Raw genomic sequence first — 24452 nt, 5'->3', positions numbered from 1 at the left:
TTTCAATCTAAGTGTTTAAAAGTAGTTTTTATTCTCATTGTGAGCAATGATAATTCTATGACAATGATTATATGTGTGTGTATGTGTGTATACATTCACACAATTTATTACATATTTTGATATTATATATTTATTATATATATATATGCCTCAGAAACCCTGGAACTGGACTTACAGACAAGTGTGATCTGCCAAGTGAGTGCTGGGAATTGAACCTGGGTCCTCTGGAAGAGCAGCCAGTGCTCTTAACTGCTGAGCCATCTCTCCAGCCCTGCTATAGTTTAGTTCTTTCTGAGCTTAGAGTGTACCTTCAGTCTTCCCAGTGAACCTGTCTGAGGTGATGGACATGTTAACCGTCTGGGCTGTGATGATCTCATCACGACACCACGTTATAGAACCTACGTCTATTTCACTTGTCGAATATATGTCAATAAAGCTGAAAACACAAAGTGTACGAGATTTGTATATTCAAACCTGCCATGATAAATTCACCAATCAAAAACTGGATGCTTAGTATAAATATCTTGCAGAAAATTTAATTTGTTTAGTATTAGCTTCACACAGGCTATTGTTACATAAACATTATGAAAACTATCTAAACTACTTTAATAAATAACTGCACAATCTCCTTAAGCAGTTGTGGGCCAACTTTTAAACATACATCACTTTAACATAAACCACCTCGTTGCTAGTTAGTTTTATAACAATTTTATGCTAATCTGTACAGTGGTGAGAATATTGACAACTAATGAAATATAAAAGGCTTTACTGTATAATTAGATTTTGAAGTCACAGCAGTTTCTGTAATGTAAAATCCCTTAGGTATTATCATTGACTAAAAAAGAGATAGGATCTATTTTTAGACTGTTTAAATCATGATTTATTTAGATTCACTTTTTCGTTATGTAAATGAGTTTCTGATTCTGCCAGGTTTTTTGTAATACATGCCTGATAGTGAAGCTGTCAGTACACTCTGGGACAGCGAGGTCTTCCTGAGACAGCTGAAGGTAAAAGGCAGGCTGCAGCACACTGCGAGCTGGCTAGTTAGGAGTTAGTCACAGAAGGCTGGGTCTATTGCAGACACCTTATCACAGGTTTAGGTCAAGCCCTTTCTCCCCATCTTTAGGTCCTAGGCAGCCCCTCATCCCACACACTCATGCACTTGGCTACTTCTCCGTTTGTGTTAGCTATGAGATTATCAAATTTTAGACTTAGCGCACCACACTTGACTAGTCACCAGCTGCCCAGAAGCACTCTTTGTTTCTTTTCCAAGATGAGGTTGATTCTTCATATATTTCCTAAAAACCAGAAGGAGAGCAGGTATTCAAAATGCATGTTAATGAGAATAAAATACTCTGAACAAATGAGCCCAGTAAATAGCACATCTATGTGTAGATGTGCACTCTTTCTAACAACATAAGGGACATGAGGCACCGAGAACATGGACATAAATACATGTCCCCTACGCAGGCTCCTCTAACTCCAATCAGGAGGTGACAGACCAGAAGCTGTCACAAGACATGGTGCAGTTACAGAAGAGGATAAGCTTTTTAAACTGTACTTCTCTGCAAACGCACCTACGTGAACATCACTAAGAGAAAGGGTGGACTGGATTCCCATCAGTCATGAAGCTACATGAGAACAGGGAAGTAATTAAAGAGGCCTGCGCTTCAGTCTGCTGTGACCTCTGTGCAGTGCCCTAACCTGCCTACAGCCCCTTTTCCTGTGTCTCAGATGATCTCCACGTGTGGGCCAGGCAAAGAATCCGGCCTGAGCTCTGAACAGGAAGTAGAAAGCCAACACCTCTTGGCCCGATCTCATTCCTGCAGTGGGATAAACCCAAGTGCGACTGCCCTTAAATGTTCTTGTGGTTTTCACCTCTTCTCCTTTCCCCTCCCCCTCCCGCCCCGCCCCGTCTCTTCTCTGCTAAACTGCTGAATTTCTTTCTGGGTTTCCTCACAGCCGCTATGGAAATCCTTGGTGTGTCAGGTCTGCGCTGCACCTCGTGGCGTAGGTCACCAGTGTTCTGTTTGTTCCCAGACAAGGTCCGGGTTCCCTGCCCTGTCTGCCTGCCTCTGAGCACCCGCACTGCCCCAGCCCTCCAGGCATAAAGTGAGAGTGTGTGCTCACTCACTTCCTGCTCTCACTTCAGGGCAGAGCCTCCTCTGCGGTCCTCCCTGTCGTCCTCTCCTCTGCAGAAAAGACAGCTATTGTTGCCATCTGGGTGGAACCTCAATTGGAGCAATTTCAACCCCTTCCCCTTGTCTGGGCTTGCCTCATATTCTCTCAGAATCATGACCTCCATGGACACATACCCTACCTTGTAATTCCAACGTAGTTCCTAAAGTCTTTAGCCCACTCAGAAAATACGACATCCACTAAATTTCATAGACCACGGTCCTGCTTGCTCATCTTTCCCACTGACTGAGGCAGCCACTGCTTTCAGGATAGTCCTGGCCCTGTGTGAGCTTCTTCTGACCTTGGAGCTTGGTTTTGGGAACAGCCACACTGCTGAGGGCCACTTGGGGGTCTTAGACTCAGATGCATAAGTACACATTTGCAAGTGCAGAACTGTCCCCCAGTGCTGCTACTCTACTGTGGGGAGCAGAGGCTGGCCATGCAAAATGCCCATTTAACCAGAGTGACTTGCTCTTGATTGACTTGACGTAAAGGCAGAAAGTCCTAGTGATGGTTTCAATTTTTATATATATTTCTGAGATGGGATCTATGTGCCTATGGCAGATTAAAACTTGTGTTCTTCTCACAGTGCAGGGGATGTGGATGAGTGACACCGTGTCTGGTACCTATTTGTTTTCTAATCCATCCATTAAGCATTTTCTCAGACACAGTCTACTCCCTGAAAAGAAAACCACTAGGCAAATGCTCTTTTGCCCTGAGGGATTGCTTTTTGGCCAGAGACTAAGAAACCAACATTATTCTTACTTTCCAAAGAAAGACCTCTAGTTGAATAAAATCCTAACTGAAGGGTCATTTACCTTAGGAACCACGGAAATAGTGTGGATTAGAGATTCTAACCACCAGCCCTTGTGGAGGCCTGCTCTATACCATGTGCTCCTTGGGGTACAAATATTTACACACACACACACACATATATATATGTTACATAACCATATATTATATATATATATATATATATATATATAATATATATGGTTAAACTTGGAAAACAGTCACTACATAAATGTGCTATTTTACAGCTGAGAAGAACAAGATTCTATAGGTAAGCAAGACATATGAAGCCAAATTCTGAACAGTCTTTTATCTAAGAATAAAATCATCTCCCTGTGACAAAATGAGGTATTTTCCTCACTCACCTTTTTCCATATGGGCACCTTGGCTTTTAAAGAATCAATGGCGTAGCTCACGGCTTCCAGGGACGCGGCTCTGTGAGCTGAAGACACAGCAATAACTGTGCTTGCTTCTGACACTGGAACCAAACTTTAACAAGATGGTGAAAAAAATTACCATTATCTCCTGACTCATACAGCAAAGAAACCACTAAAAATGTTAAAAACACTATATATATTATATGTATGTATATATATGTATATGTGTATATATATATATATATATATATATTCTATATATATATATATATATATATATATAGTAATTTTATTGTATTTAAATATCTAGTTTAACTAGAAAATGGTAATTTATCTCAGTTATACTCAGTGGAAATTAGCATCTATCCATAAAAACTCTTTGATGGGGATTAAGACAAAAAGGTCTTCTCTATAATTCAATAAACCTGACTCAAACAAGGCACAACATGAGATGCTGTCTAAAACAGACTACACAGTGACCACAGATACTTAACGCAGCATTAAAAACATATATATATGCCAATGAATCTTAAGCAACAGGACTGGCAACACCCAGTAGCATTAGCGGTCAGTAATAAAATTATAGCTAATAACAATGACAGATGTCTTAATTGATGACTTCTTTGAAATCCTGGAGCGCCACTCTTTTTGGTGGGATAAGAAGCCAACTATTTTTAATGGCTTCAGATCTGGAGCCAACTCTCACCATACTCTGCGCTAAGAGCCCAGAGCGACTGCTTATGGTCAAGGATTTAGGCAGCCATTCCCACAGGCACTTCAGGCTGGGACCTGAAGGTCTTGGCACATTTCGTTTTAGCAGAAGAGGTGGCGAGGGCATCTGAAGCTGCAATCCAACTTGCAATCAAGGTGAATGCTGGACGCCCTCTCCACTGCCCTCAGGGAAAACCATATTCACCATTCAGAAGATAAAAAGATCCTACCCAAGCCGATGGAATACCGCTATGTGTCTCACGGGCCATTTCTGTCTAATGTCATTACAGATTTTTCTGATTTCATTTTCTGCCATCGGTACATATGCTTCATATTCTAAGCTAATGACTTTCTTGCCTTCAAAGTTATTTCTTGTAGTCCCTAAAAAACAAAACAAACAAAAAAAATCACACAATGAGAATAAAATTTCCCCTACAACAGAAATACTTCATTTACATATTTTTAAAAGAATTATTTCTAACAAAGAAACTTGACTAGGAGAGCAAACAAGAATTGCTCCAAGATGATAATAACAATAACTAAGCAAGCTTCCTGACAGCATCGTAGGACAGACTGCTGTACTTGGCTTCTCACCAGCAGCACTTCACACTTAAAAGGAAAACATTTGTTATATCTATAAATACATGCTTTATCTCAACATTTGGAATGTACAAAATTTCTCTCTTAGTGTTGATTTTTATCATGCTTTGTCATCCCTGTAATTTAATATGGCTTGTTAATCAAAAACTAATTAAGATAAAAGTAAAACTGGGAAGTTTCTGTCCCCTCCGTGGGCAGTTTTGGCTTGTCACTCAGTATTGTACATCCAACATAGAGAGCACTCACTGGCTTCTACTCTGTAGAAGTTCAGAAATCACAAACTCACCTACAAAGAGAGACACTGCACCACACAGAGGGGACACCACCAACTGTGACACTTCACCCACAGAGAGCTTCTCGGCAGTGAACTGTATTATGTCTTTAGGTTCCTCCTGAACATCGTCCACATCTTTCCTAGAAATAAGATGTCAACGACCCTTAGCAAGAGTGGCAGAAGTAAGACATTCGACTTACACATTGTTTCCACGCCCACTTTTCTACATTAGGTGGGAAGACGAGGATTTGATTTGAGTGATAAAAATTAAGTCCAAGGTTTTAATAAACTAAAACAATTATCACACCCCCTCATGAATCTACAGGGATTCTACATAAGCGTCATCACTCACACGTGTCCACGGGATAGGCCAATATAACCAAAGAACGGAACTGCTGCTCATCTCTCTCAGCATGACACAAAGTACCACCACTTATAGCTGTATGTATGTCATCACTAATGACTGTGTAACCAAGCCCCACACCTGGAACACCACCAACCACTGTGTAAGGGAGCCCCGTAACCTCCCCTCCTCAGCCTGAAATCTGGCTGATCAGGTTTGACTGTTAGCATGAAGAGAGCATCCGGGGTGGAGCCTGCCACCCTATTTTTCTGCCACTCCCACTGCTACTGCCTGCCGCCTAGCTGTTCCGGAGCCAACAGGTGGTCACCTGAAACTGGACTCCAAGGATGATTTGGCGAGAATGGGTCCCTCCCACTTCTTCATAACCCGGTGTCTCCGAATAGTAAAACTGAACCTTGATCAGACTGATGTCTTGGTTCCATTCTTTCTCGCGCCACCTAGTTCCCTCTTTTCTTCCAGATTCCAAGATGCCTCCCAGGCTAGAACCCAGACATGTGGGCCGCTGGCCAGCCTCAACAGAGCCCCACACCCAGATCATCAGTAACCACTGTGTAAGCAGGCCATACAGGTAGAACACCACTAATCACTTGGTAAGGGACCCCGCCCACATTTAGGACATCACTAACCACGACGTAAGCCTGTCGTACACACAGAATGGCCTTTTCCTTCAAGCGAGAGACGGGAAAAGGGAGAGATGGTTATTCTACGGGAACAATGAGCCCTTCACAACCTAGCTCAAGCCAAGTAAGTGACAGAGGAAAAAGGAAACTGGGCACCTACCCTCCAGGTATGGTATGAAGTCTTCTGGAGTTTTACATTTACTCACTAAACAGCATTCCCGTGCCATCTGCTTATGCTATGGTGGGTAGCTTTATGCCAACTTGACACAAGCCAGGAAGAGGGAACCTCAGGCTGCCAAAAGACTGGTCTGTAGGTAAGGAAGCCTGTGGGGCATTTTCTTTATTGATGATTGAGGTGGGAGGACCCGGCTCACTGTGGGGTGTGCCAGCCCTAGGTTAGTGGTTCTGGGTGCTATAAGAAAGCAGATGAAGCAAACCATAATGAGTAAGCCATGAGGACCAAACCAGTAAGCAGTATTCTAACATGACTTCTGCTTCAGATCCAGCCTTGATTTCCCTCAGTGATGGCGTGTGACCCAGAGTGGTAAGCAGACATAGACTCCTTAGTTTCCAACTTGCTTTTGGGCACGGTGTTTCATCACAGGAATAGAAATCCTCACTACGACAAATGACTACGAGCCAGACGTACCCTAGGCACTGATCTGCAAGTACCAAAAGCTCAGGCTCCTGACCTCAGAGCGCTTGTCTTTAAATAGGATAAGCAAACCAATGAAGAGCCACAGGTTCAGGAAAGTGGCTGAGCAGGTAAAGGTCCTTGTCACCAAAGCTAACTACCAAGCTTCATCCACATAAAATGGTGAAAGGAAAAACATTGACTCCCATAAGCTGTCCTCTAACTTTCATATACACCCTGTGGCATGTGTACATTTATACACACACACACACACACACACACACACACACACCTACCACACTGAGATAACTTAATGGAAATAAGTAAACTTCTGTGATAGGTCTTAGGGACTACTGCAGATAAAGGGACCCCAAAGGTCTTTCTTAAGAGGTAATGTTCAAAGTTGAGATCTGAGCAATAAGAAGTGACACGGATAAATAGAGACAGGGTGCAGGTGATGAAAGGGAGTGGCAAATTTCAGATTATAGGACAATAAAAAATACGATGTGCTCGGGAGTAAAGGAGAGAGGCTAGTTTGAGGCTGGCCAAGAAAGGGGACCTTGTGCTACATGCCATGAGATGTATAATTAGAAGTCCTGTGAAAGTTCATCTGAATAGAAAAAAAACGAAAGAGAAGTTTATCAGAGACCTGGGCAAAGTGCTGAGAATTCAAGAAGTCTTAACCCAGTGTTTGTTTCTCTATCTCCAGCTAAAAAAAGAACAAAAACAAAAAAACAAAAATAAAACAAAAACAAAAAGCAAACCAGCATGTGGCTCCCAGATTTCTCACCTTCCCTATGTGCCACCTGAGGAACTTACACCCTCCACACTGTGGCTCTCAACCTTCCTAACACTTCAGTACAGGTCCTCATGCTGTGGTAACCCCCAACCATAAAATCATTTTGTTGCTACTTCATAACTGTAACTTTACTGCTGTTAAAAATTGTAAATATCTGACATGCAGGACATCTGCTATGCAACCCTTGGGAAAGGGTTGTTTGATCCCAAAGGGGCCAAGAACCATTGCTTGACACATCATTTTTTTGTTTCTTTCTGAAAACACCAAACCCAAATCGTGTTTCCAACCATACTGAGTTCCCACACCTCTGACTGTAAAGACAACTCAAACATGGCTTGCGGGTTCTAACACCAGCCAAGATAACTCAGGCCGAGCTCACTCAAACATTGTACAATCCTATTAACAATCGCTCTCACCTTTCCGAATTGCTGCGGTCACACGCGTGGGCTTTTAAAAGCAGTATGCTTGCTCTCTGAATTAACTCTGAAAATTAGCATCTTAGAACTCCCTGAGATGGGCTGATCAGAACATGATCATGAAACTAAGATACATCTTCCACAGGGAATCCTAGTGTGTCCAGACAGCAGGCCTGAGAAAGTTCCCTAAGTGTGAACATGCTGGCATCTGCTGCACAGCTTTCCAGGAAAGGGAGGCAGAGAAAACAGACCCCTCTGGCTTGTCTTTAATGGGGCTGAACCTTTGCCTCTGTGAAGGATATTTACTGTTGCTTTTGGGATATCTTTTTTTTCTATCTCTCTTTTTTTTATCTATACTTTAAAGAGTTCTTATTCAAAAACAGTTTACCTTGCAGTGTATTTATTCTTCAGTTGACAATAAAACAAGCTGTTCTGACTCAATCCTTAGCCGGGCGCTCCCACACTACCCTGAAGAATGTTTATACTCATCCCACTCTTCCATGGACTAAGTTGACCCTAGAGTCCCACGACCACACAGCTGAGAAGCTGCTCCTCTGTGCTGGACAGTAGTTGATTGTCTCTTCAGGGACAATCCTTTTAACTTCCTACTTGTACAGTTTACATCCAGGGAAGCTATTATCAGGTATAAGCAACCACATTTGTTAAAAGGTAAAAAAAGTCATACTACAAAGGTAAATTCAAATTCTGGTCCTGCCACTGTGAGGAAAGGCCATGTGTGGCCACACGTGGCCAAAGCAAGCTTTCGTTTGTGTGTGCATGTATGTGTGTGTTCATGTATGTGTGTGCATGTATGTGTGTGTGTCCATGAACCTGAACACCATGCACATTTGGGCAGAGGCCAAATGGCAACATGGGTGTCTTCCTCAATTGCTTTCCATCTTATGTTTTGAAACAGAGTCTCTCAGTTAATCTGGACTTCACTGGCCTGCACATCCTTAGGGATCCATCTGTCTCTGCCTTCCAGGGCTGAGGCTAAAAGAATGTGTTGCCACATCTGGCTTCTACAGGGGTTCTAGGTCCCTAATGTAAGCCCTCATGCTCATACAAGCACTTCACAGACAGAGGCACCTCCCCAGTCCCTAAAGACAAGGTCTTTTTAAATTTCTCTGAGTTTGTTTTCCCACCATCAAAACACATGCATTATAAGATCTCAATGAGAAATGTTAAATGAATATAATGAACACATCAAACTGCTTACTCTAGGGGTCATGGGAGACGGTAGACAGTGTTCATCACGACCTCGCATCAGTATAGAAATCCCAGTTGCTGCTGCCTTGGCAAAGGACTGGTGCAGTCAGACTCACACAGAATAGACAGTAAGAGCAAACCATAGGCAAGGTATCCTGAGGCTGGTCCTTCACCACATACCCGGACGGCTCAGATGCACTATCCTCCACTGATTGGCGGGATGATGGCAACCTCGTCTCCGGGCTGAAGCAGGAGTTGCTGATCTCCAAGCTCGACATACTCTTGACGAACAGCAAATATCACCTGGTTTCTAACATCAGCCAACCTGAAGGAGAAGTGGCCCTGGTTAGACCCTGTGAGCTGCTCCTCACACCTCCTCAGCTGCATTAAGTAATACTTCACTCACAGAGGCACTGACCTCACTCTCACTGTGTACAGCACGCTTGACCCCAAACATAGGTTAGGTTGCTCTAAAGCCAAGGCCAGTGGGAAAATAGCAAATATCACAAACTTATTCTACGCTTTTCCTTTAACCTCAGAAACCTTTTGAGTATTCTAGAGAAGAGAAAAGGACAGAAAAGTTTACAGACCTATATTCAAAACTTTGGAGAAAAGAAAAAAAAAATCAAAACAAAAACTTCCCAACCAGAACACAGCCTTTTCGTATGAAGCCGGCTGCTGGCTTACAGGTAGGTAAAACAGCACAAAGGGCTTGCCAACCTTTCACAAGGAAGTGAGTGATTTGAGTGGTTCCCAGCCAGGGAGAAGCATCCAGTCCTTCTGAGCATACAGTGTGGCACAACCTTCCGAATGGTGCCACCCTTTTTAATACAGTTCCTCACATCGTGGTGACCCCCCAGCCACACAATTACTTCGTTGCTACTTCATAACTGTCATTTTTGCCGCTGTTATGAATTGTAATGAAAATATCTGATATGCTATCTAATAGGTGACCCTTGTGTAAAGGTCATTCGACCCCTTGCGGGGGTGGCCACCCACAGGTTGAGAGCTACTAGTGTAGCACCTTCCGCACAGAGCTGAGCTCTGGGGGAAACCTCTTTCCGCAGGCTGAAGCAGCACCACTGGTGTTCTTGGGACAGTTTCCAGCCATTCTATAGTTCATCCCCACAGGGCTTCAGGGAAAAATAATAAGTTTCATTTCAGATTTTCAGGGACCAGTGAGAAATTTTCAAATATTATAAAACCCAAGCTCAGAAGCATGTAGGGTCTGTTATACTTCATTTTTCTTTCTATCTCAGAAACTTTTGAGTATTTTAAAAGAGAGAAAAGGACAGAAAGGTTTATAATGTATGTTTTTAACAGCATCTTTCAATTTTTCATCTTAGGCTATAAAAGGCAGAACTTGCATTTTTCCGTCTTAGAAATTAGAAAAATGATTGTAAATTACATAAACATATCTAGGGGGCATCCACTTGACTGTCTTTCTAGTAAATTATCTGTGATGTTCCTTGTGGTACTTGAATGCTTCTAAATACCAGAGTTTTAAAATTTCAAGAATTTTAAAGAACTAGTACTCTCGTGTGAGAACACACATACGCACACTCACACATAATTTACACATTTTAGAAACCTTTACATGTTCATCATATGCATTCTACAACGTTAGCTACCCAGGATGGAGACTCTCGAGCTCCTTCCACAGCTGTGATGCTTTGATTTCCTGTGGCACAGAAATGGTCTCCGAGCGAACGCCGGCTATTTCAGCACTTTTTGCAAAATACAACACTTCAATCTGAAAGGAGAGAGGATCGTCTAAATAGCCGGCACCAAGAAGTCTCCTCGCTTCCCAAATGCAATGGCTCAGAAAACTTCAGTATCGGCCTGGTGGTGACGACACATGTCTTTAATCCCAGAACTGGGAGGCAGAAACAGTCAGATCTATGTGAGTTCAAGACCAGCCTGGTCTACCAGAGTGTAGTTCTGGATAGCCAGGGCTACACAGAGAAACCCTGTCTCGAAAAACATAAACAAACAAACAAAACATTTCCATGTATCTATAGATTCATATTTGAGACAAACGCTTTAAAATCACTTCTGATTTCTGCCTACCGTTCAGACCTCTCACAAGCAGCATTAAAATCCTACTACATTTCCTTAGAAAACATGCGAAGTCTGACTTAACTTGACACGGAATCGATTCTTCCATCAGCCGCGAAGCAGAGACAGAGGTCTGAGTCAGGGGATGGATTACACAAGTAAATTAAATAACCCAGTCAGCAAAGGCCTAGCTTTCATTTCACAGTGGTCAAATGACCTTTGATTCCGTCCTACATTACGATTAAGTTACACAACACAGAACATTTGACATGTCGCAAAGCAAATGGGCTTGAATTGCAGGATCAACTGGTAGTTTCTAGGCCAAACCCGTGTAATCAGCCTGGGAACGAAGGGACCTGACTGTGCACAAGGTCTCACCTGTCACTCAGTACAACTCGGTCTCTCCACAATAATCACGGCTGCTGCAAACTATCCTGAGCCTGTCAATCCATGGGTGATGCGCATTTCCTCACAATAATTCCTAACTAGGAGCGTTTTAATTTTAAAAAGTGTCAAAATGAATCATCCCGAATGGTAAGGGGAAAAAACCGTCTAGGAGCCTCCAGAAGGGAATCGGTCGTGAAGGCCATGACCTGGACTCCAGAGTTCGGGGACAGAACTTGACATTCAGCGAGCAGCAGGCGCAAGACCCGGAACCCGGGAGGAGTTAGAGAGGAAGGGGCGCCCCAGCAGGGCCGGGCTGTGGTGGAGCCCCACACCCAGGCTAGCTCGTCCGCGCGAACCAACTCTTACCTGGCACCTAGGAACCATCCCGCTACACACCGCGGAGCCAGTTCTCCAACCCCGAGAGGCGCCGGTGACTCAGGGCGCATGCGCAGCCGGATGCTCCACCTTCTGGGTGGTGCTCAACCCCCGGCGTGTGGACACTGCGCCTGCGTACACTTCGCTCCGCCCCGCCCCGCCCCGCCCCGCCCCGCCCCGCCTTCCGCACCTGCAAAAGTTTGCTCGGCGTTTGGATCCCACTGCTGCGACCTCTTGTGTGACCAGGCAGGGTGGCCTTCCCCAGGCTAACCTAGGCGGCCTCTCCATTCCGTGTGGGATTCGGGTTCTTATTCGCAGCGTGGAGACGGTATCTGACTGTCACTTCAGTGTTTTAGGCGCTCAGGAGTTTCTGAGCCAGCGACCCCATCCAGACTTATAGGCACACATCTCTGCCTTAGTTGTCGCATGGGTACGTGGATTTAAATGGCCCTCGCTGGGCGCTCAGTCCGGGTTAACTGTGTTCCAAGTGTAATCTTAGTAAAAACCGTACCTTTTAGTTGAGAGTGGCGGTGGGGCGTGGCTGGGTCACCTGCTATAGGAAGTCTCACCAAGGAGATTCTTGTGCCAAATACATTTGCCAAAATAGTAACAAATACGGAAGGAAAGGACATTTCACGTTCTGTGTCAAGCTATGGGAACGTAAAAATTGGGTTCTAAATTCCCAGAAGGAAAATAGTTGGCAAGATGGGCGTATCCAGTTCAAGGAAAAAATAGAAATGCAGAAGGGGAAGGGTGGGCTGAGGGGAGTAATAAGCCCGATTATGATTTGCATCAACATATATTTTGATAAGGTTGCTAAACATTAAGGTTGAATGTTTATGTCCACATGCTGTTAGGTAAACAAAGAAACTGACAGTCACTCTGGGCTCCTGGGTCGTGTCCACTGACAGCAATGAGCAATATCTTCAATAGGCTAAGAAACAATGCATAGTTCAATGTGGTTTTGCAACCAAACTGGTGCATATAAAGGCTAGAGCCTATCATTCCTACTCGGAGGCGGAGAGGGCAGGTGGGACCTCAAAAATTGCCTAAGAGCTCTTCCTAAAAACTTCTTTTGGTGGACTCAGAGATGAGACGGGGTTAAGCCTGTGCTAAGCTGCTCTGCCAGAGGACGCAGGTTCAATTCCCAGCATCCACCTAGGCGGTGCTCAGACACTCATACAGGCAAAACACCCACACACATAAGAAATAAAATCTTAACAATGACAAAGACAAAGCTCAATAAGGTTTTACTCTACTCAAATATTAAAAATCCAATTATGAGACCATGACATCAGGATAATGCCATTCATTTTGAAAATATTAATGAAAATTGCCCAGAATTGAAGTATGTAATTACAAAACATCATAATGAAAGTTTTCATGATGATGCCTCTTTATTTTACAAGATTCTTAGGGCTGAAATGTCACTTAGTGTAAAGTCACAATCCACAGCACTGGACAGTAAAATTGTTAAAAATTCTTTTACAGGTTAAAATAAATAATGTTTTCAAATGGCACACATTTTCCTGCAGTTTTTCTGTTGATGGTTTTAACTTAATGACTTAGTTAAAAAGAAAAAAAATTCTTTGTCAGCCTCTTCCCAAATCTTGTTGGGGAAACATGCTGTCTCTTTTCTGAGTTATTTGTGGAGTGAGTCTTTTCAAGATTTTTGGCGCCTAATACTTCCAGTTTCTACTCATTTTTTACTTCGTTACTCAAATAAAAAAATATATATATACAGCCCTCTCTTAAGTTCTGATTGCAAACCAGACTAATACCAGGATATTTTCATGTTATGCTGAAGACTTTAATGTTATTTTAGTTACAAACTCATTAATTACATAAGTGGGTAATTAGAATGGAACATAATAAATTGCTAGGAATAGCCTAACCTCTTTAGTAGCGAGGTTATTATTTTGCTTGAGTTACAATTTATTATAAAAAAAAATCTAGTCACTATTTTCTCAGTCTGTACTAAATGAAATGCCATTTAGTTAAAAATACGGACATAAATTTAGATAAAGACATTTCCGCCTTATTTCTAGATTTAAAAAAAGAATCTAAGCTCTGATATTAGAAATGTAGGAACATTTTGGCTCCTCACAAAAGGATCTATTGATTTGAGGAAGATATCTCAGGGATGACTGGATTTCCAAAAATGTTCATTCCCTTTTCCAAAATGTTTCCAAAAAATGTCTGTCAGGGTCTATGTTCATTAGATTTGCCAACAAATTTTGAATGCACAGGTAACATCATTTCCTGTCTGATTAATATTGTGTAAATACTTCCCACCATTACTACTGCACATTACTGCTGTGCAGGTTAGTTTAAATGTCCGCCTGTCACAGCCTTGAATAAACTGGAAAAGGAGCTCCAATCTAAAAATAATATAGATCAGGCGCTGTGGACATGTCTGTGGGAACGCCTTGATTGGTAATTGGCCATCCTTGGCTTGGTGACGTCCCCTGGTCTGGGCCTTGAATTTTATAAGTCTGGAGAAAGCCAGAAGCAAGCAAGCAGGCGGCATGGTGCACACATTTCTTCTGCTCTTGACTGAGAATGTGGAGTGACCAGTTGTCAGCTTATTGCTGCTATGACTCTCTTTGTAACCTGGAACCACAAGCCAAATAAACCCTTTCTCCCCTAAGTTGCTTTTGGTCAGGGTGTTTTTTCACAACAAGAATAACAGCTTAGTCTCTACTCGAACTGAGCCTGAAGTGAAAAAAAAAAAATATGTTCTGTTTATAAAACAAACAAGGCAATTTATCTGCCTACTTCAGGGGTTTAAAACAAACAAGCAAGCAATCTGGATGTCTTGTGTATTCACCTTCATCACAGCCTATCTCTATTTTTGTCCAAACATTTTCTGCGACCTGTTTTTAGTTATTAATTCAAATCTAAGAGCCCCTAGGTACCTACTGCTCATTGTCAAGGACCCCTCTTGGAATGTGACTTGGCTTCACAGATTGGAAAACATGGAGCCTATGATCATATGCTATGTGAAAAAATATATAAAGTAGATCTTTAAATTTCAGTCTTTATGCAATTCTTTGAGTATAATAGAATTTATGCTCAGCAGAAATATTTCTGAAGATGATCGGGAGCTGGTATAAGATAAAGAGACACTGCACTAATGTCTTTGAAGAATTTCAAATGCCATTTTTAAAAAACTGATAACATGGTAATTATGCTTTGAAATGCTAGCTTTACATAAACCCACATGAAATTATGCATCTTTACAGGTGACCCAAAACTTCCAACACCAATCTACACAAATGACTTATGAAAACAGATTTATTATTAAGGCCTGCTATAAGCAGCATGTCCAGCGCAAGGCATGTATTATTGAACACACTTCACAATGCCTTACACACCACACCTTGTAGGTGTATACATATTATCAAGTTGGTTTTGTGATCAAATGAGTGTTTGAAATTATGCTATACTTCTTGTTTTATTCATTAGTAATTTGTAAAGAATAAACCCCACATAAACTCCATATCCTTGTTAGTTTATTCAAGGAGTAAGGTCAAAAGAAGCATGCCTTTGTGGCTAGTCATTTCTATTACACATCTTTCACCTCAAAAAGTAGGGAGCTAGCTCTTAAAGACACCTGTGGTCATTTTCAAAAACAGTTTGTTTTTTTTCCAATACACAATCTTCCAGTTGAAGATGGCAACAGAAGTCTGGATCTCAAATTTTTGTTGTATGAAAATCTAAGATTTGCACATAGAGATATGCAAGAGGCACAAGTAAGGAAAGGGGGGAAGAAGAGAGGGAAGGGGAGGAGGGAGGGAGAGAGGGTGGAGGGGAGGAAGGGAGGGAGGGAAGGAAGGAAGGGAGGGGAGAGAGGAGGTTGGTCAAAGAGTTGTTAGCCAATGAAAACCAAATCTTTAAGGACCATAGTATGGATTCTAGAAAGCTCCAACCAATGACTTTTTAGAAGCATTAGGAGGGAGAGTTGAGGAAAAGAAAACTCAAAAAGCAATGAGCCAAAAGTAGCAGACCAACTCTCCTAGAAGATATAAAAGAGAACAGGATTGGGAGCCATTTCTGGGGAGGGTACAGGCTATGTCTGGTCTTGGTGAATAGCTCATGTCAAGTCCAAGTCTTCAAACAGCTCCATACGGAAGCCACACTCACCTTTTGCACACATCTCAGCCTTTGTCAGGAGCAGTGGCTGATTCTGGAATACAGGACAAGAACACAAGCTGGATGTCTCTCCTTAAATGTGGTAAAAAAAAAAAAAAAAAAAAAAACTCCAAAGATTGAAATAGGTATAGAGTTTGGATATCATCCGAAGCCCAGGTTTCTCTCAGGACTCAAAGAGCGTAGGCCCACCATTGTGCACTACATGCCTGCATCCTCTCGAGATGCATTACATTGAAACCCCACTCCCGGCACCCAGTTAGATGATGACGTTTGGGGTAGGTGTATGGAAGATAAATAGATCATACAAGAGTGGAACCTGTTAAAGGGGTTAGGCAGGCGCCTACAGAACCAGATGTTTCTTTCTATCCTGGGAAGATACAGCAAGAAGATGTCAGTCTACAACATGAAGAAGACCCTTGATAGAACCTAGACCTCAGACTTCTGGCCTCTAGAACTGTGAGCAATAAATTTCCTTTATTCATAAGCCAACAGTACTATAATATAGTCAGCCTTGTCCCCAGACTGGTATAAATCATATGCAAATACTATGCTATTTATATAAGGGAATTGAGCTTGTACAGCATTGTGCAGCTTTGGAGGATTGTAGAACCAGCTGCTCAGCTCCTCACCTCCACAGATACTAAGGGCAACTGCACACTGTGAGGCAGATGAACTAAATATCCTTTAAAGGCTGGAACAAACACCGTGAAGCCAATATGCTGAGGCAGTTTCTCCAACCCTACCCTTGCTCTGCTCTTAGATTGCAGGTGGGTGTGTCTCTTCCCTGTACTTTAGGGGTCAGCAGACCTTTCTGTAAAGCATAAGACCATACGAATTTAACCTTCCCAAGCCGCGTGATCTGTCTCCTCAACCCCAGTTCTGCTATTACAGTCTGAGAACAGCCAGTGCCCATAAGAGGAGTAAACAGGCATTGCCTTTTCAGTGCAGCTACAAACAAAAGAGGAGTTCACTTGACCCACAGACTATTTCTGATAACCTTTTCAGAATAGCTCATAAAATACGAGGAAAAAGAAAAGGAGCTACTTGGGAAGAACTTGAAATTAGAATAAGTAGGTGAGGGTAAGTTTTTCAGCTAGTTCGCATAACATAGAAACATAAAATGTGAACTAGCCTAACAAGGGAGAAACCTATTGCAGCCCATAATAAATAAAATAATCACTTGCAAATTTTCAGCCTGCAAATAGTAGATGGGGGTGTGGCAGGGATGATAGCAAGCCTCTTCCCAGGGGAAAGTCCTCAGTGTGTTTACAGTGAGAGGTCACCATGGTGACCTTTATTCATGACCTCACTTTTTAATCTCAGTTACATGCAGGCCAAAAATATTACATGGGAGGAGATTCCAGGGTGGTTTTTTTTTTTTTTTTTTTGCTTTGTACATAATTTTGAATAGTTTGATGAAATCTTTGTCATCTTTTCATTTTCCCGGAGCTATGAATCATAAACTGTCCCTCAGCCAGCATATCTCCACTTGCCCATTAGTCACATAGTAGCCTTTCTGGTTATCAGAGTGACTGTCGGGATATCACAGTGCTGCTTCGTCACTTGCAAGTCACTACAGAACAGTTGTGACAGGGAGAGACTATATTCATGAAACTTTTATTACAATTTGCAGTTAAAACTTTTCTGTTTTATTGTTAGTTGATATTATATATGCAAGGTAACTTATCAATATATATAATATATAACATATATACATATGATACTATACATTTTGAGGCATTCTTTGGAGGTCTTGAAATGTATCCACCATGGATAGTGGGGGATATGTTCAAGAACTCATCAGAAATGAGAAGCCTCAGTCTCCTAGAGGAATCTTCCAGCTCATGTTGGTCTGTGGGTGGCGCCATTCCTTGGGCTGGTGGTTCTGGACTAAATAAGAAGCTATGTAAGCATGAACCTGGGAGAGTGCCAGCAAGCATGTTAGAGAGCAGCATTTCTTTGTGGTTTCTGCTGAAGTTCCTGTCCAGATACCCCTCAGTGATGGACTGTGACCTGGGAGTATTTGCCAAGAAAGTCCTTCCTCCCCTGAGTTGCAGTTGATCATAGTGTTTCATCACAGCAACAAAGAGGAAAGCTAGATCTGCAACAGTTTAGCTGAGAGCCAAAACCCAGTGGGCATACAGGTCTGACTTAGCAACTTACTTGATGTAATTGACACATATCATTTCCAACAACTACATAGTTTCTGGTTAATGATATCCACCCTTTTGGGTGCTTTTCCAGTGTGCTTTCTCATTCGTTCTTTTATAAACCACCTTCACTTCACTTTATGTATTTGCATAGAATGCTTCATCTCCCTCCTGTATACTTTTTAAAAGGTTTCCCCTGTTGCTTGTTCAAGCGAGTCAGTTATAACATGTTTTAGTGTGGTTTTCCTTTGTGTGGTTGAACCAACATAAACTTTTCCCCGTCTAGCTTACAAATGAATAAGACTCAGACTATGGTTATTTTATTTGGCTTGGACAGTTACTGGGGAGGGGTATAACCCCTAAATCCACTTTTCTAGATGCTTGCTTTTCTACTTCCCAGTGGTGTACCCCAAATCCTGGCTGTGCCCCTGGTCCATCTCCTCTCATGGTGACCTCCTCTACCTCCATGTTCTTTCCTCTCCTTTGTTTCTGAAGCCAAAATTTTCAGGAGGTCTCCCTCTATCAAATCTGATTCTTATTATTTTGGAGGGCACCCAAAACTTTTTTTTTTCCTTTTTTTGTTGACTGAAACAAAAAGCCTCACTCCCCACATAACATATATATATTTGGTCCAGCAGTTTGGAGTTATTATACGTATAGACTGATCCAATCAATCTGCCCCATGTAAACCTCTCTCAAAGAGAGGTACAATATTACCTACCATTGAACATACAACCATTTTCATTTTGATATTTTGATGATTCAAAACAAGATTGTGTGGAGTCCAAATATCCCCTAAAATTAAATATATTTTTATTATTTATTGAGACAGGGTTTCTCTGTGTAGCCCAGGCTGTCCTGGATTTGTTCTGTAGATCAGATTGGCCTTGAACTCACAAGAAACCTATCCATCTCCGCCTTTGTTTGCCCAGGATTGGATATGAGTCATGAGTTTATTTATTTAGTATCTCTGTACTCTTGAAAACATTTATGTCGATTTTATCTCTTTCTCCCTTTTTTGGAGATTTGCTTTTTATGTGGATTTATTTATCCTTCTTTTTTTCCCCCTCTTAATTTAACATTCTTTCCCATATTCAACTTTATTTAAATTCCGTTCCTTCTTAGTGTCCAAGCGTACCCTCAAGCATATTGTAAAACAATATCTCATTGTCTCTATGACTGGTGTGTTTATTTGATTTATTTATCTCCTCTGTCAAAAGGCATTTGCATTCTGTATTGCCAATCTGATAATTAACGTGCAACACAGCTAATAAACTTAACAGTATTATTCTTTAGATGTTTCTCTTGTCCAGGGGGTCTCTGGATTCCTTAGTTGGACGCTTTTCTTCTGAAAAGATAAGGGCAAACAACCCTGTCTGAGCCCTAACTCTGGGTCCTTACACTGACTAGCAGAATAGATGTTCACTTGGGAAAAATGCTTTTTTGGCAACAGAAAAAGCATTAGCTTTCAAGTTGAAATTATAGACACACTGTATGTGGATAAATAAACCTATATCCTCGGTTCTTTTCATATAAATTTAAGGTTGATGTGTATTTATTTTTTAAATAAGTATGGGCATTCCTACTTATTTTTATTATTAAGCAAAAACCTATATAGTATCTTTAAGGAAAAAAATGTGTCATTTTTCATTTTAGACTGTCGTTTGTAAGTGGCTTTATCTATCAGCAGAGGGTTACCCTCTAACTTTATTTTGTAGGTCAGGCTGGTCTAGAATTTAGAGATCTGTCTGTCTTTGTCTCTTGTGTCTGCTGTATTTTAGCCCAGAGGCTGTTGTTCTGCACCTAGCCATACTCCTGTCTCCTTGTTTACAGGGAAAAGTTTATAGGGAGAGGCCTTCCACTGACTTTGGCTATAGCAGCCAACCTAGAGCTACATTTCTGCTCACCATGAGTCCTGAGCATTAATTTCCAGAAGACAGGACTGGGATGACCAGCAGGGAAAACCTGAAGTGGCTTATGCATCAAATGTGGTCTCCAGGAAGTCTCCATGAGTCTGTCATTTGCCACTGTGTTAGCAGCATTCAGCCCATTTGTAATCCAGAGCCTGGTCTTCTCTCCCCCCACCCCCCAGCCACCACTGTGCTCTGCCCTTGGGAGAAGCCCCATTCTGTGTTGTTTTTAGGTCTTATTCTTCCTTCTAGCCCCATGCCTCCATAAATAAGACTCAGACTCAAAATAGATTTACAAATACCTTGACCATCTAGCTAGACTCATTTTTTGACGAGATATAACTTAAAATATCTCATTTACTATAATCTACATTCTGCCACATGGCTGGTTACTTGTGCTCAGGTACCATGGGTCCATCTTGTCAAATCTTCCCTGGTGAATCTCCCATGCCTGGATCTATCCTAGAATTCTTTCTGCCTCTTGGATGTCCCACCTTCTATTCTACCCTTTTCTGTAGGCCATAGTTTTTGTTTGTTTGTTTGTTGTTTTTAAATTGAAACTTGATGCATCTGTACAATACACAAGATACTTTCTCTACACTTTTGTTTTTGTCCCCGTGTTTCACTGGGCTTCATTGAAATTGGGTTTGAAGTTTTGGTCGCATTTAGATTTTAGACATTCTAGAAGTTTTTTAATGAAAAATAATTTCTCTCTCCTCATCTCCTGTCCCCTTTTCCTGTGTAGACTATGATTAGATAAAAAGATTGATTTAGTTATACTTAAAGCTTCCCCTGTGCCCACTGTTATTCTGATCACTGACTAGTTTCCTTCCTTCCTTCCTTCCTTCCTTCCCTCCTTTCTTCCTTCCTTCCTTCCTTTCTTCCTCATTTCTTTCCTTTTTTCTTTTTCACCTTTAAATTTCCCCCTTTTCGACAGTATCCATTACTAATACTTCAAGTTCACTACTTTTTGTATTTTTAATATCAATTTATGATCAATATACTCCAGTTTATTTTTCATTTCAAATATTTGACTTTTCATCTTTAAGATTTTCTTTTGTCAAATTTGTCACCTCAGTCATTTCTGCTAATTTGATAGATTTATTTTTCCCTAATTATATTTCCCCTACCATATACATCTTTTTGGAAGCCTGCTGATATGGTTTAAATCTGTAATGTCTTCCATATTTTGAATCTATTTAGCAATTAGAACCCAAGCTTGCAGCCTAAAAACACCCAGGAGAAAGGCAGGTTGTGGTGGTGATAGTAGTGGTGGTGTTTGGGGTGGTGGAGCTGTTATGAGAGGCCGTGGAACCTTGAGAAGGTGGGGCCTAGTCGGCTTAAGAGGCACTGGAGACAGGTCTGGAGATGTTAGCTCAGGTTCAGGTTCTATCTGCCTTACTGCTTCCTGTTCAGTGGACTGGGATCCACTGAATTACAAGCAAAACTAAATATTTCCTCCCTTAAGTAGTTTCTGAGAAGCATTTTAGTCACTCTAATGTAAAAATCACCAGTACATCTGAAAATTATTATTAGGTGCCAGATAGTGAATTTTACTTTTTTTGGATGAGGTTTTTTTTTTTTTTTTTTTTTTTTTTTTTTTTTTTTTACAAATACTCCTTTTTTTTTTTTTTCCTGGAACAAAGTAGGATTATTGGNTTTTTTTTTTTTTTTTTTTTTTTTTTTTTTTATTTCTACAAATACTCCTTAATTTTTTTTTTCCTGGAACAAAGTAGGATTATTGGAAAGATGTTAACTTTGGGCAAGTTAAAGCATTGTTAGGAAAGAACATGTTCATATTTTGTTTGGGTTTCTCTGTCTAATCAATTTTTAAATTTCCCAGTAGCCTAGGTATAATAGATACTCACCCTGGCTCTGAGCATCTTTTCTTTTAATCTTCTATAGTGATTCTCTATATGGTTAGAGAATCATACACATATTACACACACACACACACACACACACACACACACACTGATCAATATCCAACGGAATGCTTAACAGAGTGGGTCTTCAGGACTCTTGCTTTGCCTGGGTTCAATGCTATAGGATCCCAGTGTCTAGCTTGCTTTATCTTCTCTAACCCAAGAAGATCATTGATTTCTGCCATGATTTCTCCTTCTTTGCTTTGATATAGAAGCTCTAACAAAGTTCTGAGAGGCTCTGTCCTAGTGTACTCCTCAATGGCTTCTCAATTTTCATGATAGACTAGTCCTGATTGCCTGATGTTTAATATCCTAAGAAACAATGGTTCAAAGGCTTTGACTAGCTTTCTAGCTGTTTCTTTGGAAGGCTAGAGTTGGACCATGTTACCCTACACTGGCTAGTGCAAGGAATGTACCGCCTCTTTTGGAGTTGCTGGCCAATGAGGTCCCGTAGATCCCCAAACATTATGGGTTATTGACAACGCTCTTGGATACCCTCCAGGCTCAACAGTAAGACCTTATTGCTGAAGGCACCACATACCTGTGTCATATACCATGAAGAAATCATTGCTGACCTGGAAACTTCAATCATACTGGGTAGCTTTCATAGTACTTTAAGTGCTAAGTATGCTTCCAGGGGAGAAAGGCAATCACCTGTCTTAGCCAGCTTTGAGCCCTGTGAACTACAATAGTGCCCAACCCGCCAAGACATGAACACTTATACAATAGTGACAAGTAGCATGGTAAGAACCCGCCACTTTCAGATTCAATTTAAAGCCTACTCCTTAAGTTGAGACCCATAGGTGGTGTTTTAGTCAATGGTCTATTGCTAAATGATGACCACAACAACTCTTATAAAGGAAAACACTTCTTTGGGGCTTACCTTTAGGGTTAGAAGTTTAGTCTGTTATCGGCATGGCACATAGATTGATGGCACACAGGCAGACATGGTAGTGGAAACTTAGCCAAGAGTTCTGCATCTGGACCTGCAGGCAACAGAAGAAAGAGAGAGCCACTGGGCCTAGCTTGGGATTTTGACACTTCAAAACCCACCCTCAACAAGGTCACATCTATTCCAACAAAGTCACACCACCTGAGAGTGCCATGTCCTGGTGACCAAGCATTCAAATCTATGAGCTTGTGGGGCCATTCTTATTCAAACCACCACATTCCATCCCCTGGCCCCCATAGTCTGGTAGCCACATCATAATGCAAAAGTGTATTCAGTCCAACTTCATAAGTCTCCGTGCTCTATTAGTCTCAACACAGTTTGAAAGTTCAGAGTTCAGAGTCTCTTCTGTTAACTTTATCTTCCTGTGTAAAATTAACATAAGAAAGCAAACCATATACACACAATGGACAGGATACACATTACCATCCTGAAGGGGAGGAGGGGGAGCACAATGAGGAAATAATAGACCAAAACAAGATCAAAGCCCAGCCTGGCAAACTCCAAACTCTGTATCTCCATGTCTAATGCCAAGAGGACTCTTTGGATCTCTAACTCCTTACAGCTTTGTTGACTGCAACACACTTCTCTCTCTTGGTCTGATTCCACTCCCTGTTAGCAGCTTTCCTCAGCAGGTCCCTCACGACTCTAGCATGTCTAACATCTGGGGGTCTCCAAGGCGATCCAGGATTGCCTCTGTACAGGGATACGCCTGTCACACTTAGCCTTGGTGGCTTTCTTCGGCAACAGAGGGAGATTCCATAATGCCTGTCTGGTATACTTCACTCTAAAGCTAAACCATGCAACAAAGCTACCAAGTTCTGCTGCTTGCTGAGGCTCGAACATGACCCCATCATTCAAATACATTTTCACTAGTTTTCTGTTTTTGACAGTTTCCTTCACTGTCCAAGCTTGGCTGTCCTAGAACTTGGTCTGTAGACCAAGTTGGCCTTGAACACAGAGATCTGTCTGCCTCTCCCTCCAGAGTGCTGAGATTAAAGGTGTGTGCCACCCTACCCAGCCATAAACTTTTCTTTAATTTCTTTTTTTTTCAAGTTGGAAGCTTAGCTGGCTGGAGTCTGGTCCCCAGGTCACCTCTGCCATTATTTCATTTAGCACTGGGCTTTTCTTTAATCTGTTTATCTCCTTGAGCACAGGATTTAGCTCTGTGGTGCCCTTTTGCTCCTCAGACTGTACATTTTGTATTTTTCCTCACTTACTTTCTTTTTTATTATAGATCTGCATAAGACAGGCCACTAATAACTAAGCAACACAGTCAATACTAAGCTGTTTTGAAATCTCTGCCAATGCAATTAAATCCAAAAACTCTTTTATTTAGCCTCAGGCAGACTTTTCAGACAAGGGCAAAAAGCACCCACAATCTTTGCCAAAATATCACAAGAATGGTCTCTAGGCTACTCACTAATATTCATTCTTCTCTGGCCCCCACAGATCAAATCACTCTTAGTACCAAGCTTCTACTAGTATGAACTATTAGGCTCTTCTTAAAGGTTCAATTGCTTTCCTAATCCAAAGTACCAAAGTCCACATTCCACCAACACAAAAACA

The 24452-nt window shown here is 41.6% G+C and overlaps 1 protein-coding gene across 5 annotated transcripts; it reads right to left on the bottom strand.

The window, feature by feature from the left end:
- Positions 1–854: 854 nt before the first annotated feature.
- Positions 855–11879, bottom strand: Mocs2 (molybdenum cofactor synthesis 2). Of its 5 annotated transcripts, XM_021180165.2 has the most exons (8): positions 11118–11180; positions 10606–10727; positions 9155–9299; positions 4945–5072; positions 4289–4439; positions 3336–3459; positions 2135–2192; positions 857–1298 (listed from the first exon to the last, which is right to left on the bottom strand). In XM_021180165.2, exons 3-8 carry the CDS (start codon positions 9250–9252, stop codon positions 1288–1290), a joined length of 570 nt encoding a protein of 189 aa, XP_021035824.1. In that variant the 5' UTR covers positions 9253–9299; positions 10606–10727; positions 11118–11180; the 3' UTR covers positions 857–1287. The 5 variants fall into 5 exon arrangements, with proteins under 5 accessions (XP_021035823.1, XP_021035824.1, XP_021035822.1 ...); XM_021180163.1 differs by lacking the exons at positions 2135–2192; positions 11118–11180 and adding an exon at positions 11786–11851; XM_029468488.1 differs by lacking the exon at positions 2135–2192 and having other exon boundaries at positions 11118–11164.
- Between the last annotated feature and the right edge of the window lie 12573 nt (positions 11880–24452).

The sequence above is a fragment of the Mus caroli genome, chromosome 13 (genome assembly GCF_900094665.2).
Source record: "Mus caroli chromosome 13, CAROLI_EIJ_v1.1, whole genome shotgun sequence".
NCBI classification, from domain to species: domain Eukaryota; kingdom Metazoa; phylum Chordata; class Mammalia; order Rodentia; family Muridae; genus Mus; species Mus caroli.
The sequence above is the reverse complement of the archived record's forward strand: the minus strand, read 5'-3'. Positions and strand labels throughout refer to the sequence as shown.